The following is a 12881-nucleotide window of genomic DNA, read 5'->3' on the forward strand; positions in this document are numbered from 1 at the left end:
TGTGTGTGTGTGTGTGTGTGTGTGTGTGTGTGTGTGTGTGTGTGTGTGTGTGTGTGTGTGTGTGTGTGTGTGTGTGTGTGTGTGTGTGTGTGTGTGTGTGTGTGTGTGTGTGTGTGTGTGTGTGTGTGTGTGTGTGTGTGTGTGTGTGTGTGTGTGTGTGTGTGTGTGTGTGTGTGTGTGTGTGTGTGTGTGTGTGTGTGTGTGTGTGTGTGTGTGTGTGTGTGTGTGTGTGTGTGTGTGTGTGTGTGTGTGTGTGTGTGTGTGTGTGTGTGTGTGTGTGTGTGTGTGTGTGTGTGTGTGTGTGTGTGTGTGTGTGTGTGTGTGTGTGTGTGTGTGTGTGTGTGTGTGTGTGTGTGTGTGTGTGTGTGTGTGTGTGTGTGTGTGTGTGTGTGTGTGTGTGTGTGTGTGTGTGTGTGTGTGTGTGTGTGTGTGTGTGTGTGTGTGTGTGTGTGTGTGTGTGTGTGTGTGTGTGTGTGTGTGTGTGTGTGTGTGTGTGTGTGTGTGTGTGTGTGTGTGTGTGTGTGTGTGTGTGTGTGTGTGTGTGTGTGTGTGTGTGTGTGTGTGTGTGTGTGTGTGTGTGTGTGTGTGTGTGTGTGTGTGTGTGTGTGTGTGTGTGTGTGTGTGTGTGTGTGTGTGTGTGTGTGTGTGTGTGTGTGTGTGTGTGTGTGTGTGTGTGTGTGTGTGTGTGTGTGTGTGTGTGTGTGTGTGTGTGTGTGTGTGTGTGTGTGTGTGTGTGTGTGTGTGTGTGTGTGTGTGTGTGTGTGTGTGTGTGTGTGTGTGTGTGTGTGTGTGTGTGTGTGTGTGTGTGTGTGTGTGTGTGTGTGTGTGTGTGTGTGTGTGTGTGTGTGTGTGTGTGTGTGTGTGTGTGTGTGTGTGTGTGTGTGTGTGTGTGTGTGTGTGTGTGTGTGTGTGTGTGTGTGTGTGTGTGTGTGTGTGTGTGTGTGTGTGTGTGTGTGTGTGTGTGTGTGTGTGTGTGTGTGTGTGTGTGTGTGTGTGTGTGTGTGTGTGTGTGTGTGTGTGTGTGTGTGTGTGTGTGTGTGTGTGTGTGTGTGTGTGTGTGTGTGTGTGTGTGTGTGTGTGTGTGTGTGTGTGTGTGTGTGTGTGTGTGTGTGTGTGTGTGTGTGTGTGTGTGTGTGTGTGTGTGTGTGTGTGTGTGTGTGTGTGTGTGTGTGTGTGTGTGTGTGTGTGTGTGTGTGTGTGTGTGTGTGTGTGTGTGTGTGTGTGTGTGTGTGTGTGTGTGTGTGTGTGTGTGTGTGTGTGTGTGTGTGTGTGTGTGTGTGTGTGTGTGTGTGTGTGTGTGTGTGTGTGTGTGTGTGTGTGTGTGTGTGTGTGTGTGTGTGTGTGTGTGTGTGTGTGTGTGTGTGTGTGTGTGTGTGTGTGTGTGTGTGTGTGTGTGTGTGTGTGTGTGTGTGTGTGTGTGTGTGTGTGTGTGTGTGTGTGTGTGTGTGTGTGTGTGTGTGTGTGTGTGTGTGTGTGTGTGTGTGTGTGTGTGTGTGTGTGTGTGTGTGTGTGTGTGTGTGTGTGTGTGTGTGTGTGTGTGTGTGTGTGTGTGTGTGTGTGTGTGTGTGTGTGTGTGTGTGTGTGTGTGTGTGTGTGTGTGTGTGTGTGTGTGTGTGTGTGTGTGTGTGTGTGTGTGTGTGTGTGTGTGTGTGTGTGTGTGTGTGTGTGTGTGTGTGTGTGTGTGTGTGTGTGTGTGTGTGTGTGTGTGTGTGTAATGCCTACCCACTTCACTTTCGTGTTTCGGGTTCTGTATACTGCGGATAGATGGCAGGACTGTGACCCATTTTCAAGTTACACATCACTTCGGTGGGCCATGTTATGCATGATGTGTATCTGTGAAGAGTTGTGTCGTGTACTTAGTGTATGTGTAAGTGTAGGGAATAGGTGTGAATGATGATGATGACGAAGGGACAAAGGGAAACCCAGTGCCAGCACATAGCCTACTCCTGTCGAATAGCACTAAGGGGGCTGCCAGGCTTAACGATTTCGACAAATATTAAATGTGTATGTTTCTGTAAAATTTTATCGGGTTCCTTTTGGTATGTCTGTTGTACTTAATGAAAAACTTTAAAAGATTTTATGCTCGACCATGCCAAAATGTAGTAATTATACACCTGGTAGTAGCCCTTTAATGCACCTCATTAAAGTACACCTATTCATTGAAGTTCAGGTGTTCAGCCAATGTCAAATCATCTTTTTACCATTATAAAACCGCAAGTATCGATTATTCTCGGATATGCAATTGAAAGACAATTAGCGAAAAGTCACGGAGGCTGGAAATCCAATACTTTCGCAGATGGTTATGTTCTGTTACTATAATAATTAGCGCTAATTGTAAATAATATTCAAATAAATTCAGTTTGTCATCTCGTTTTTCAATTCTAAATCAATTTCAAGGTTATATCAAGACTAATCTTATTCTCTATGTTATATCAAGGTCAATGACATTCGGCCTTGGAAAAAATCAATACTTTCGCGTCTGCGCACATCTCACAATTCAGGTCAGTTCACTACTCACTTACATAACCATAACATGATCTACTTTTGAATAATTTCAAGTTAGAACATTTCACCGGCATTATCACCTTCATCTCATTCAGACGCTAAATAACCAAAGATGTTGATAAAGCGTCTTAAAATAACCTTAAAAAGTCATATGAAACTTGCCTATAATGGTAATTAAGACGCTCGTATGAAAATTATGAAACGAGCGCAATTTTTACTGTGTGGGACCCCAAGCAACATGCAGGAGATCGAAGCTAAGAAAGAAATAAACATAATTTATTATATTTATGTATGAATAATTTATATTGTTGATCACTTTTAATAAACTGACTTATGGTGGAATGAGTTCATTATGTAGTGAAGCACATCATGAGAAGTGGAGATGCTTCAAGTTGCTTAATTCCATCCCCAGCAAGTACGCCTGCAATTTTGCTTCCCCCCCCCCCCCCATTGGCATTATACCCATTTCATTTAATCATCCCCACTGCTGCCATCATGCTGGTGTGCTGTAGGTGCAAACTGAACACTTGCTCGGAATTTTTTGTGCAGATACGAAAATAAAATTTGGAGCTCCGTTTTTGTATAAGTTTCGCATACAACACACTGCGCATGTGCAGTAAACATATGCTACTTGTGGACAGTCGTGTGAAATTGTTCTGAATCCTGCGCCATTATGTGGCAACAGCAAACAAACATGAAGGGGAATGCTTATGTGTGGCATTCATTGGGAAGCTACAGGTACAAATCAACTACAATAATAACAACATAGCCTATGCGTGGCATTGTTTTCTGTATCTGTTGCAAAGAAATCAGTCGTAGTTCTTAAGTTTGTGTGTCTGTTGTATCCATTATAGAGAAGAAGTTTATTGGCAGCAACTGCTGGCATTCAGTTCACACCCAGATAAGGATAGCTGATTGTTTAGAGCGCAATGCATCATCTAGGAGTAGTGCGGTGGAGCTGCAGTTTTAGCTGACGCTTGAGCCTTGTTCTTGGTGCAAACTACATAGCATAGCATCGCGTGATGGCAGTAGCGGCTCGCCGTAAAAAAAATGGGTGAAGTGCTGTTCATATACACAAATGCATGAAGAGTTTTACCAATATAATAAGTAGGCCTACTATTCGTAAACTACGTTCAGTTTTAATAGTTCTAGAACACATGCAAACAGGAAAATTAATTATTTCAGGACTCACCCAATTTCTTGCATACCAAGTCAATCCTCCTACATTTTAAAGCAGCAAACCTGTCGATGATGTCTTCATAAAATGTCTGAGTTTAACTGAGGGTGGACAGTATATCTCTATGCAAAGCTATGGGGCTAATGATGAAAGTCTCTCCTGTGATGTAGCATTCCAAGTGAAATTTTCTATCTTTTCAAACAGAAAAGCTTTTTTCATCGGAAGAATTTTTTAAAGTTATTTTATACAACTTCTCTATTTTCTTAGCACTTTTTAAAACAAATAACAAATGGAACCGTAGGTCGTCCAGAATTTAAAACATCTTTTTTATCCTCATATTTAAGTCCACAAAACGACATTTCTAATAAATTACAAACCGTGTCATTTTTGGGATACATATTTCGCACTCATTTATCAACATTTTCTATGTACCTAAGAATTTGTATAATAGCACTATAGTGATTAAACATATAGTATGCACTATGATGTAGGATGAATACACTATATACACTTATGACTAATATACTGTAAATACATTAAATAATAAGTTAATATATACGTACACAATATTAAACTACATGTGTACACTTACGTGCGCATTAAACTTTCAAATACAAGAGCTGGAACAAAACAGGTAAGGTCATGAGCTCATGAGAAGAAACACGCCGCGGAAAAACAGCTTTTAAACTTTGCGAAAACATGTGAGGTGTATTCCTGATGAAATAATATAGAGCCAACTAATTTACCACTGCAGGGGTGGCTGCTTGGACACAAGGAATGAGGATACTATTCCCGAGTCAGGTAGTATATACTGTAAAATTTCACTGCCCTTCAACAATAGCCCCCAGCCTCGGAGACAAGCTTCAACCCTCCTTTATTATTAGTACCGTTAGATCGGCAAACTTGTTACTCCACCTACAACAAGTCTGACAGTTCTCTGTAACTGAAAGACTCAGAAACGCACTTCACTCATACAATCTTTCTTTAGTGCTTGATGTCACGTTACCATGGAAACCAAGTGCTGTATGAGAATGGGAGCCCAAATAATTTCACCTCTACAGTATTATAAATTCCTATAGTCACTGCTCGGCGCTCGTAACAGTTGACATTATTCTATTCAGCGGACGGTTACAGATACTATTTATACAACTAAACACTTTATAACAACTGAAAAGAAAACTTTTTTTATTTTAGAAATACGGTAAAGGTAATAACTAGAATTAATTATTAATATGACATAAAATTGTGTTTTACACGTAAATACGTGAAGTGACACTTTATCTACTTCACCTGAATAACCACCCCTGCATGATGGTATGTGGAGCTATGGTGGAATATTGGTAGAGGAAACAGTAGTATCCCATTACACTGTTCACAAGTAAACATATTGGAAGTCTATATAAATAACAATGGATGCATCAGTGTGTTAGTTTTCCTACCAACAGAGTGTGTGCACTATACCATCGCTCTCTCTGCCAGTTCAGTAAGTTGGGTGATTGCTGCCATATCAACCACACTGAAATCGTGGTGTTGAAATAGAACAGGTTTGTAATTAAATGCTGTTTAATTCTATACCATTCCAATTTGGTTTACATTTACCTAGCTGTATCGTTTTCAGAATTATTATGAATTACTTGTAATAACTTTGAAGGAGAATGATGGAAACTGGGCGGATTAGGAGGAAGACTGCAGATAAGAAGAACCTGATAAGCGAACTGAACATTTATTAGGTTGATGCGTGTTTTTCATCACAACACCGCGTTGTTAGACAATTCTTTATCGTTTGTTATTTGGAGTGTTGTGCTTGTAAATATGCCTTGAATTTTGCAGATTTGAAGAAAGTTTGTGCTATTTGTGGGCTAAAAAAATGGAGTGTTAAGTGGAAAAAAAACAAACACTTCTGTTTGAGTTGAATAGAGGAGCAAAAGCAGCGGAGGTGGCTCGTACCATGTATGGGGAGAAAGCCCTGTAAGAAAATGGTTGTCTTTTCAACACCCCGTACAAAAGTTAGTGTCCATCCACAGAAGATGATGATATATGTACGTCTGGTGGGATAAAGAAGGCATGTAATCATAACTGCTGACATTTTATTACCAACAATTCAGACGCCTTGTGGTCGCAATTGATAAAAAATGACCGGGAAGACTGCACCAAGTGCTGCTGCAACATGATAATGCAGCCCGCACTCCGCTAACATGACGAAAGCAGCTATCCTAGAACTTGGTTGGGAAGTGATTCCACATCTCTCGATCTTGTGCCCTCGGATTTCCAGCTTTTCTGGACTCTTTCCAACAATCTTCAAGAAGAAGATGCTTTACAAGCTTGGCTTGACGACTTCTTTAACTCCAAACCAGCAGAGTTCTTCAGATGCAGAATCGAAAAGTTGCCCAGCATTGGCAGAGGGTCATAGATAATATTGCTGATTAATTTCTGTCTTGTATTCATCTACAGATAGCTTGTGCTAGGATCACAAGAGCAACACTTATTTCCAAAATATTGTCCAATTAAATATTTTTCAGACGAAATTTTGTCATTAACGTCTGCATTTTAATTCAGGATTCACACGATGTAATCTGTGTGCGCGAATTTTGGGACATCCTGCATGTATTAAAAGTTTCTGCTTGATTTTGTAGACCTAAAACTCCACACAGATCTTTAGTGTACTAGGGGTGTGGCATGACGAAGAGTAGCTTTCTTCTCCACTATTTAAAACTAAAAAATTACGCCAGTCTATCTTTTCTTAAAGTCAATGAAAAGTAAAAGGTGGTGAAGCCCAGTTTGAAATTAATCTTCTATCACAAGGTAGACTTACATGATAACGGCAGTTTGAATTCTATTCACAATGGGAACTGGTGGACAGGAAGAATGAATGAAAATATAATCTAAGACAGTTGAGGATTGCCTGTTTATTTATTTATTTGTTGTCTTTTTTTTTTTTTTTTTTTCAGTCTTCAAAATGTACATACAATTCCACACTGATTACTCTTTCCTACATTATCAGTTGAGGCATGTCAGACGATATTGTCGAAGAGCTGCACAACATCAGGGTCCTCTTCCAGCTTGTTGTACAGTTTGCCCACAGCCTCTAGGTCGGCGTCGCTGAGTGCAACATGGTGCAGGGCAATGAACTCGCACTCTGCCGTCTTGATGCTGTACTGCAGCTTCTCCAGCTTGCCCCTCACCCGGTGCAGCAGGCTGGCCTCGCACAGGAACTGCAAAGTGAAGGTAATCCATATGGTACACTGCAAAGTGAAGGTAATCCATATGGTACAACTTCATTTATGGAGGTCTGAAGGAAAAAACGCATAAGAGAGAGAAATGACATATGTAATACTTGTCGCATTTGAAGACTATATGGGGAGAATGAGTTGAGTCAATTTAGTAGAGAAATTCGTAACTTCATAGTTAAGCCATCTTTGAGTCTAATACAGTACTTAAATTTATAACATATATTCTTGAAGAATGTCAGATTATTTGTAGGAAATCTTCGGAGCTTAGAGTCAAATTTGGCTGATTATTACATTTCAAACTCCAATCCAGAAAATTTTACGACATTGACTGATCTTGTTGTTACCATGTGATCTTCATTTAATAACATAACTGTTCCATAATTTGTTCAGTTATATCACCATGTGTTACAAAGCATTTCACAGTAACAGTGTATTAAAGGACTCAGGATTGTTGAAGGCAAGTGTGGGCAGCTTTGAATTTCAAAGTGGGTCGCATCTTAACAATGAATATGTGCTGTATTTTCGCATTATTACATTTTCATGGCAAACCTAATTTCGAGGAAAATTAATTTAGAATGCATGAATAACATTTTGTATCTCCACAGGTTTAAAATATGATCATATAAGTGTAGAAAAACGAAACAAATTAACATGGAAAGCACAGGAATTTTGCCAGCACTAAAGAAAAAAAAAAGGTATGCAAGAAGATTTACTATATTGCTTTTATTAATTTCTGTCGCACTTCATCCTCTCTGAGCACCATGCTTGCCTTGGGTCCAATAACCTTCAGGAAGAAAGAAAGCCTGTGGCATATCCCTAACTGGCTGTTTGCTGCTCTATAGAATTCCCTGTGAAGAAACCTTGTCTTCTGAGATGGCTAGACCACAGAGAGCTCTCTGGCAGGAACAGTAGGTGTAGTGTATCCAACCAGTGACTTGCAGATGCTGAACATGAACAATAGTATACGAAACAAACATGTGCACTGTCTGGGTGGCAGGATGTCCATGAAAACTTGACATTCGCCTTATGGCTGGGGAAAAGCTTGGAGAAAGTCCAACCAGGTAATCCGCCCAAGCTGAATCGAACCCGCACCTGGGTGCAACTCTGGATCAGCAGGTAAGCGCCTGAGCTACGCCGGTGGCTCGTCTTTAGTTAAATTCTTGGCAACAAAAAAAGAAGCCAAACTTCGTTATGCTGTCATCATGTTACCATGCCAAGGTACAATGATGATATGATTGAGCATGATGACATTATTCTGAATTGAAAGTGTTTTCTTTTTTATGCATACCTGCAGGACTCTATCTTCCAGGGAGTCCACTTCAGCCACGTCCTCCGCTCCGACTTCTATGGCATGATCCACAGCTGTTTCCAGGGACGTGTTCTCGGGGGGACTTGCCTTAATCACCCCTTTGTGATGGAACAGTCCCCCAATTGCACCATCTACGAATGAAGAACTGCCAAAATATTGTTGAACTTCCACGCAAGAGAGTGAACATCCATGCATTTCTAACGGTGTTGTCAGACTTACTTTGCCTTCCTCACGATCGTGTTGAGGGTGGCCCTCACTCTGGCAGGGTTGTCAGTCAGGGTGCACACTATGATGGTGCAGCCCCCTGGACCTCTGATTTCATACTGGCCTGCTTTTGCATTTGTCTTCGGTACCTGAAAGTAAAGATGCACATGCAGAGCTCAGCACTGAGAAGTGATTTGGTCAGCTTCAGTTTGCCATCGCAAGGTTCCTCATATCGACTGGATGAATATTTATTAACTATAGTCTGGTGCTAGTTATAGGAGAAAAAGGATATATTACCAAATTGAAATGCAAAAGAAAAAAAAAAAAGAGGTATTACTTGCTTTATAATCGTCAAGGAACTCTCCTTCATCAGAACTCAGAACTTTTACAGTATTTCTGTCTTAAAGACAGTATCATAAGATACATATTCAGTCAGCATTTTCTTCTGCTTTTGAAAAAATTACAAATATTTTTTGTTGTTGCCTTATTAGGATTACATTTCTGAAACAGCTGTTAATTCCAGAGCATATCATGTGACCTTTACGAACATGGCCCTTTTAGTTGGTAAGTTGCTGTTTTCTAATGCCAGGCGTTTGACAATAAAGTCATTTGACCTCTTCCACTCCTATATTTTTCAAAGATATTATCATGGTCAGCCAATGAAGCACAGATTTTGAGGTGTTCCGCATCCATTGATAAGTATGTGATGTTAACCGTTAAGAAACTGGTTATCATTGTAAATAGAACAGTTGCAGTATTATATTTCGTAGGTTCCTTGGAGACAATTGCTGATAATGTTCGTGTGGCAGTCAGCATTGTAAACAAACTGCAGTTCTACCCCTGGGGAAGAAGCTGATACTCAAGTTATGGCGAGCTGAACCATCAGGAACATGCAACCATAGTCTGCCATTGTACTGACGGAACATTTGGATAGAGTTGGGTAGAGTTAATGCTCTGATAGATTTTCTGAACATTCTATGGCTGTGTTCTGATATCTTTAGGTTATGATTAAGTTCCCGATTTTTAGGATCTAAAGAATTCAAATTAGGTTTTTCAGATACAATTTTATTTTTTTTATTTTTTTAAATACAATTTAATTATACAAGTTATTTTACATGGAAGAGAAATTTTCAGCAAACCATTATGTTTGAAACCTTTTGTCAATGTGTGATACTTTAAACCAATCATTTCAAACTTTTTATGAAGCACTAAAAACAATTTGATATTAATTCAAACTCATCATAGCAGAGTTAAGAATTACAACAATCCTACCAATCATTTCAAACCTGAAAACAATCGCCCTGAGTGAAATAACATTCAAACTGATTATTTCACTATCTGAATGGCAGTCTAAAATGAAATGCCTTTCAATACTGAGACGGTATTTTATGTCACATGAATAAGGTGTGCAAACTTCATGCTGATATTGATTTGGTTCAAGCCAGTAGGCCTATTCTGACTCTTTTTCCACTAAGAGTTAATCTGTTTGAAATTGGGAAATTGTGCTTTCGAAATTTTATTAGATTGTGCTACAGCAAATGAAACATGTACAGGGTAGTGTCATTGTGTGTTGGTCAATTGAAGAATTGTGTGTCAGTTATGTATGCCTATTGTCAAGGTGTTAAGTCACGGCTATTCCTTTCCTGGTCTCCTTATAATTTAACCAATTCAACATACTATGTAATTGAATGTAAGCAATTAAGTATAAACCAGTTCAACCAAAAACCAAACAAGAATAAAACAATATTGGTATGCGATTAATGAATGTGTATGACGTCGACAATGGCCTACGGTGGTCAGAGAGGGATACACATGCACGGTGCGTAAGTTTGTGTGGCATAATTATAAAAGGCCAACAGAGTGAAGGGATAAGTGATATGGCTGGATTTTGAAATTAGAAATAGATTCTATACAATATCGAAATGGTCACTAGTCACTCACCAGTTGAGTACCCAAGTTTAGACAACAGCCAAACAAGTGTACTCACCAATACTTCTGCTACCTTTAAAATATGAAGGTGGAAAGGGAATCAAAGATGCTGGAAACCACAGCAACACTGGGAGAAGCAAGAGAGAGAAACTAATCGGGTGGAAGTGGCAATCTGAGTCAGCACAGCACATGCTGTTGTAAGTTGTACACCGAAATTGTTTTGTTTCCTTTACAATATTGTACCGTAGATTTAACATTCTAGTCACACATCAGGTTAGATCTGGAAAAAATGGCATGAAAAATACTCCATAAAACAAATTAGGCCTAGTTGGTTGCTGTAAATTAACCGAATTTAAGCTGACTTTTTCATAAATCTATAGAATGCTTAAAACAATCGACTTCACTCGAGGAAAGCATGTTTATGTTGGGAGACTTACGGTAGCAGTAACCAAGTGGGTTGAAGTGCTTGGTTTAACAGCTAATCAGATTTGATTAGTTCACCGAAATGCAGCCCATTAATAGCATTAAGCTAAATTACTGAGATACCATGAAAGAGTAATGGAACGGAGAAAAATTCTCTCCGGCGCTGGGATTTGAATCTGGGTTTTCAGCTCTACGTGCTGATGCTTTATCCACTAAGCCACACTGGATACCCACCCCGGCGCCGGAGAGAATTTTTCTCCGTTCCATTACTCTTTCATCGTTTGATGACGCAGAATATCTGCATGGAAATATCATATGTACTTCGGTACATTAAAATAATATGTATGATATGCGTAAGACGGCGCTTATTCCGTCGGATCCTGGCCAACTAGTCACTCATAACGAGTGCACCTCAGCACATGTGTGGACTTCAGTCCTACGTTCATAGACATCTATGACGTAGTGCAGAGGGCGGCCACAAGAGGGAACCCAAGAGTTGGAACTTAAAACTGAGATGATTCTGTCCGACGCCGGGGTGGGTATCTGGTGTGGCTTAGTGGATAAAGCATCAGCACATAGAGCTGAAAACCCAGGTTCAAATCCCGGCGCCAGAGAGAATTTTTCTCCGTTCCATTACTCTTTCATTGTATGATGACGCGGAATATCTGCATGGAAATATCATATGTACTTTGGTACATTAAAATAATATATAAATTACTGAGGATTGGACTTACGAAACATTCTTAAATGGTTCTCTTCCACTTCATGCATTAGGCCTACAATTTTGTTACTTTGCTGACTTAATTTTTGTAGAGGCCAGCCTAGGTACTTAACAATCTGTGGCCACATCTGCTTTACGATCGTTATTTTAGTCTTACCTGGGCTTGTTTCAGCGCATTTTGTATGGAAACCTGTGGCATGTTGTGTCTCTTGGCTTGTGCAATTGTGTTCGCCAATTGCACATTGAAATTGGGATCAGCATTTCCACCTTCTGGAAAGTAAAAATGATTTTAATTTACTTTGCCTCTTCTTAAATTCTTACACAACTGTTACATATTATGACTTCATGTTTTAATTCTTTCTCTAGTTAAATGTCTGACTTTCAGATTGCCGGAAAAATTTCAGTATACGGATTCCTCACTAATTATATCTTAAAATACTAAAAATAGCAGATTTGTCTGCGTTTGTCAAATGCGCATCATCATACTTACGAAAAGGCACTTTTCAGTGCCAATAATTTATTTTGTGTACACAAGATTGGAATTTTGAAATAAGAGGGAAAGGAAGGAATCCGTGTTCTGAAAGTTATCCAGAGCCAGGATGCGACATAACCACTCGGACGGACAGTAATTCAGTGCATACTAGAGGTTAGAATATACATTTTTAGTTGCTGCAATGAAACTTTCCTTGAATTGCTAATCGTATCAGTCTTGACATTTTCTGGAATGTTTGAGCCTTCTGAGCATCCTTCGAGCCTTTAATATGTTTTATATTAGCCCATTTACTGTGTCCGGCATGCCGCTTGCACTGTTTGAGGTTATAGTAATTTTCTTCCCAGTTAATTCGAGATTTAAAAGGAAAACTACGTATTATTTTTAACATTGTAGAAATGTCCTTATTAAATTATGAAGAATATTATATAATCTTCCTGTTCTACTATGTACAAACAAAACTATTCAAAGCATACAGAATCAAAATATCTCACATAACACACGATTGACCACCATAACCTCTATTACAAGTGTTGACCGATCGAATATGTAGAAAGAAATGTCCATTCTCAGTTCTCAAAACGAGGGATATTTTTTTTTCCTATGCTTTCAGTTGCGATAAATAACGATCAATTCTTTCCGTTTCAAATGCCCAGTTTATCAGTGTGATCATGAAATTCCAACCATTGACGTTTATCCGTATTAAAGAGAACTGTAGAATGATGCTGAACTACACATTTTCTAACAGAGCAAGAGAATTAATTCTTTTTGCCTGCAATCCATGGCCAGGTCACAGCCTCCTAAATCTAGAAGACTGTGCAATGGCCAGTGAGCTCTATACTATAGTATGGCCCCTTTTACACACGTACATGGGAACGTGACTTTCTAAAGTC

At 39.6% G+C, this 12881-nt stretch overlaps 1 protein-coding gene across 2 annotated transcripts; it reads right to left on the reverse strand.

The window, feature by feature from the left end:
* Positions 1–6632: 6632 nt before the first annotated feature.
* LOC138715797 (translational activator of cytochrome c oxidase 1-like) lies at positions 6633–12651 on the reverse strand. 2 transcript variants are annotated; one of them, XM_069848880.1, is made up of 5 exons: positions 12184–12651; positions 11656–11768; positions 8441–8574; positions 8201–8366; positions 6633–6894 (listed from the first exon to the last, which is right to left on the reverse strand). In XM_069848880.1, exons 1-5 carry the CDS (start codon positions 12377–12379, stop codon positions 6694–6696), a joined length of 810 nt encoding a protein of 269 aa, XP_069704981.1. In that variant the 5' UTR covers positions 12380–12651; the 3' UTR covers positions 6633–6693. The 2 variants fall into 2 exon arrangements, with proteins under 2 accessions (XP_069704981.1, XP_069704983.1); XM_069848882.1 differs by having other exon boundaries at positions 12483–12647.
* Between the last annotated feature and the right edge of the window lie 230 nt (positions 12652–12881).

This window comes from Periplaneta americana, chromosome 15 (genome assembly GCF_040183065.1).
Source record: "Periplaneta americana isolate PAMFEO1 chromosome 15, P.americana_PAMFEO1_priV1, whole genome shotgun sequence".
Lineage (NCBI taxonomy): Eukaryota > Metazoa > Arthropoda > Insecta > Blattodea > Blattidae > Periplaneta > Periplaneta americana.

What these genes read in the sequence shown, in the direction of transcription:
- LOC138715797 (XM_069848880.1), bottom strand. Translation starts at nt 12,379, where the DNA reads ATGTTAAAAATAATACGTAGTTTTCCTTTTAAATCTCGAATTAACTGG. An exon ending in GATACGATTAGCAATTCAAG is followed by an intron (nt 11,769 to 12,183) that starts GAAAGTTTCATT and finishes TTTACTTTCCAG; the next exon opens with AAGGTGGAAATGCTGATCCC. An exon ending in ATGCGCTGAAACAAGCCCAG is followed by an intron (nt 8,575 to 11,655) that starts GTAAGACTAAAA and finishes CTTTACTTTCAG; the next exon opens with GTACCGAAGACAAATGCAAA.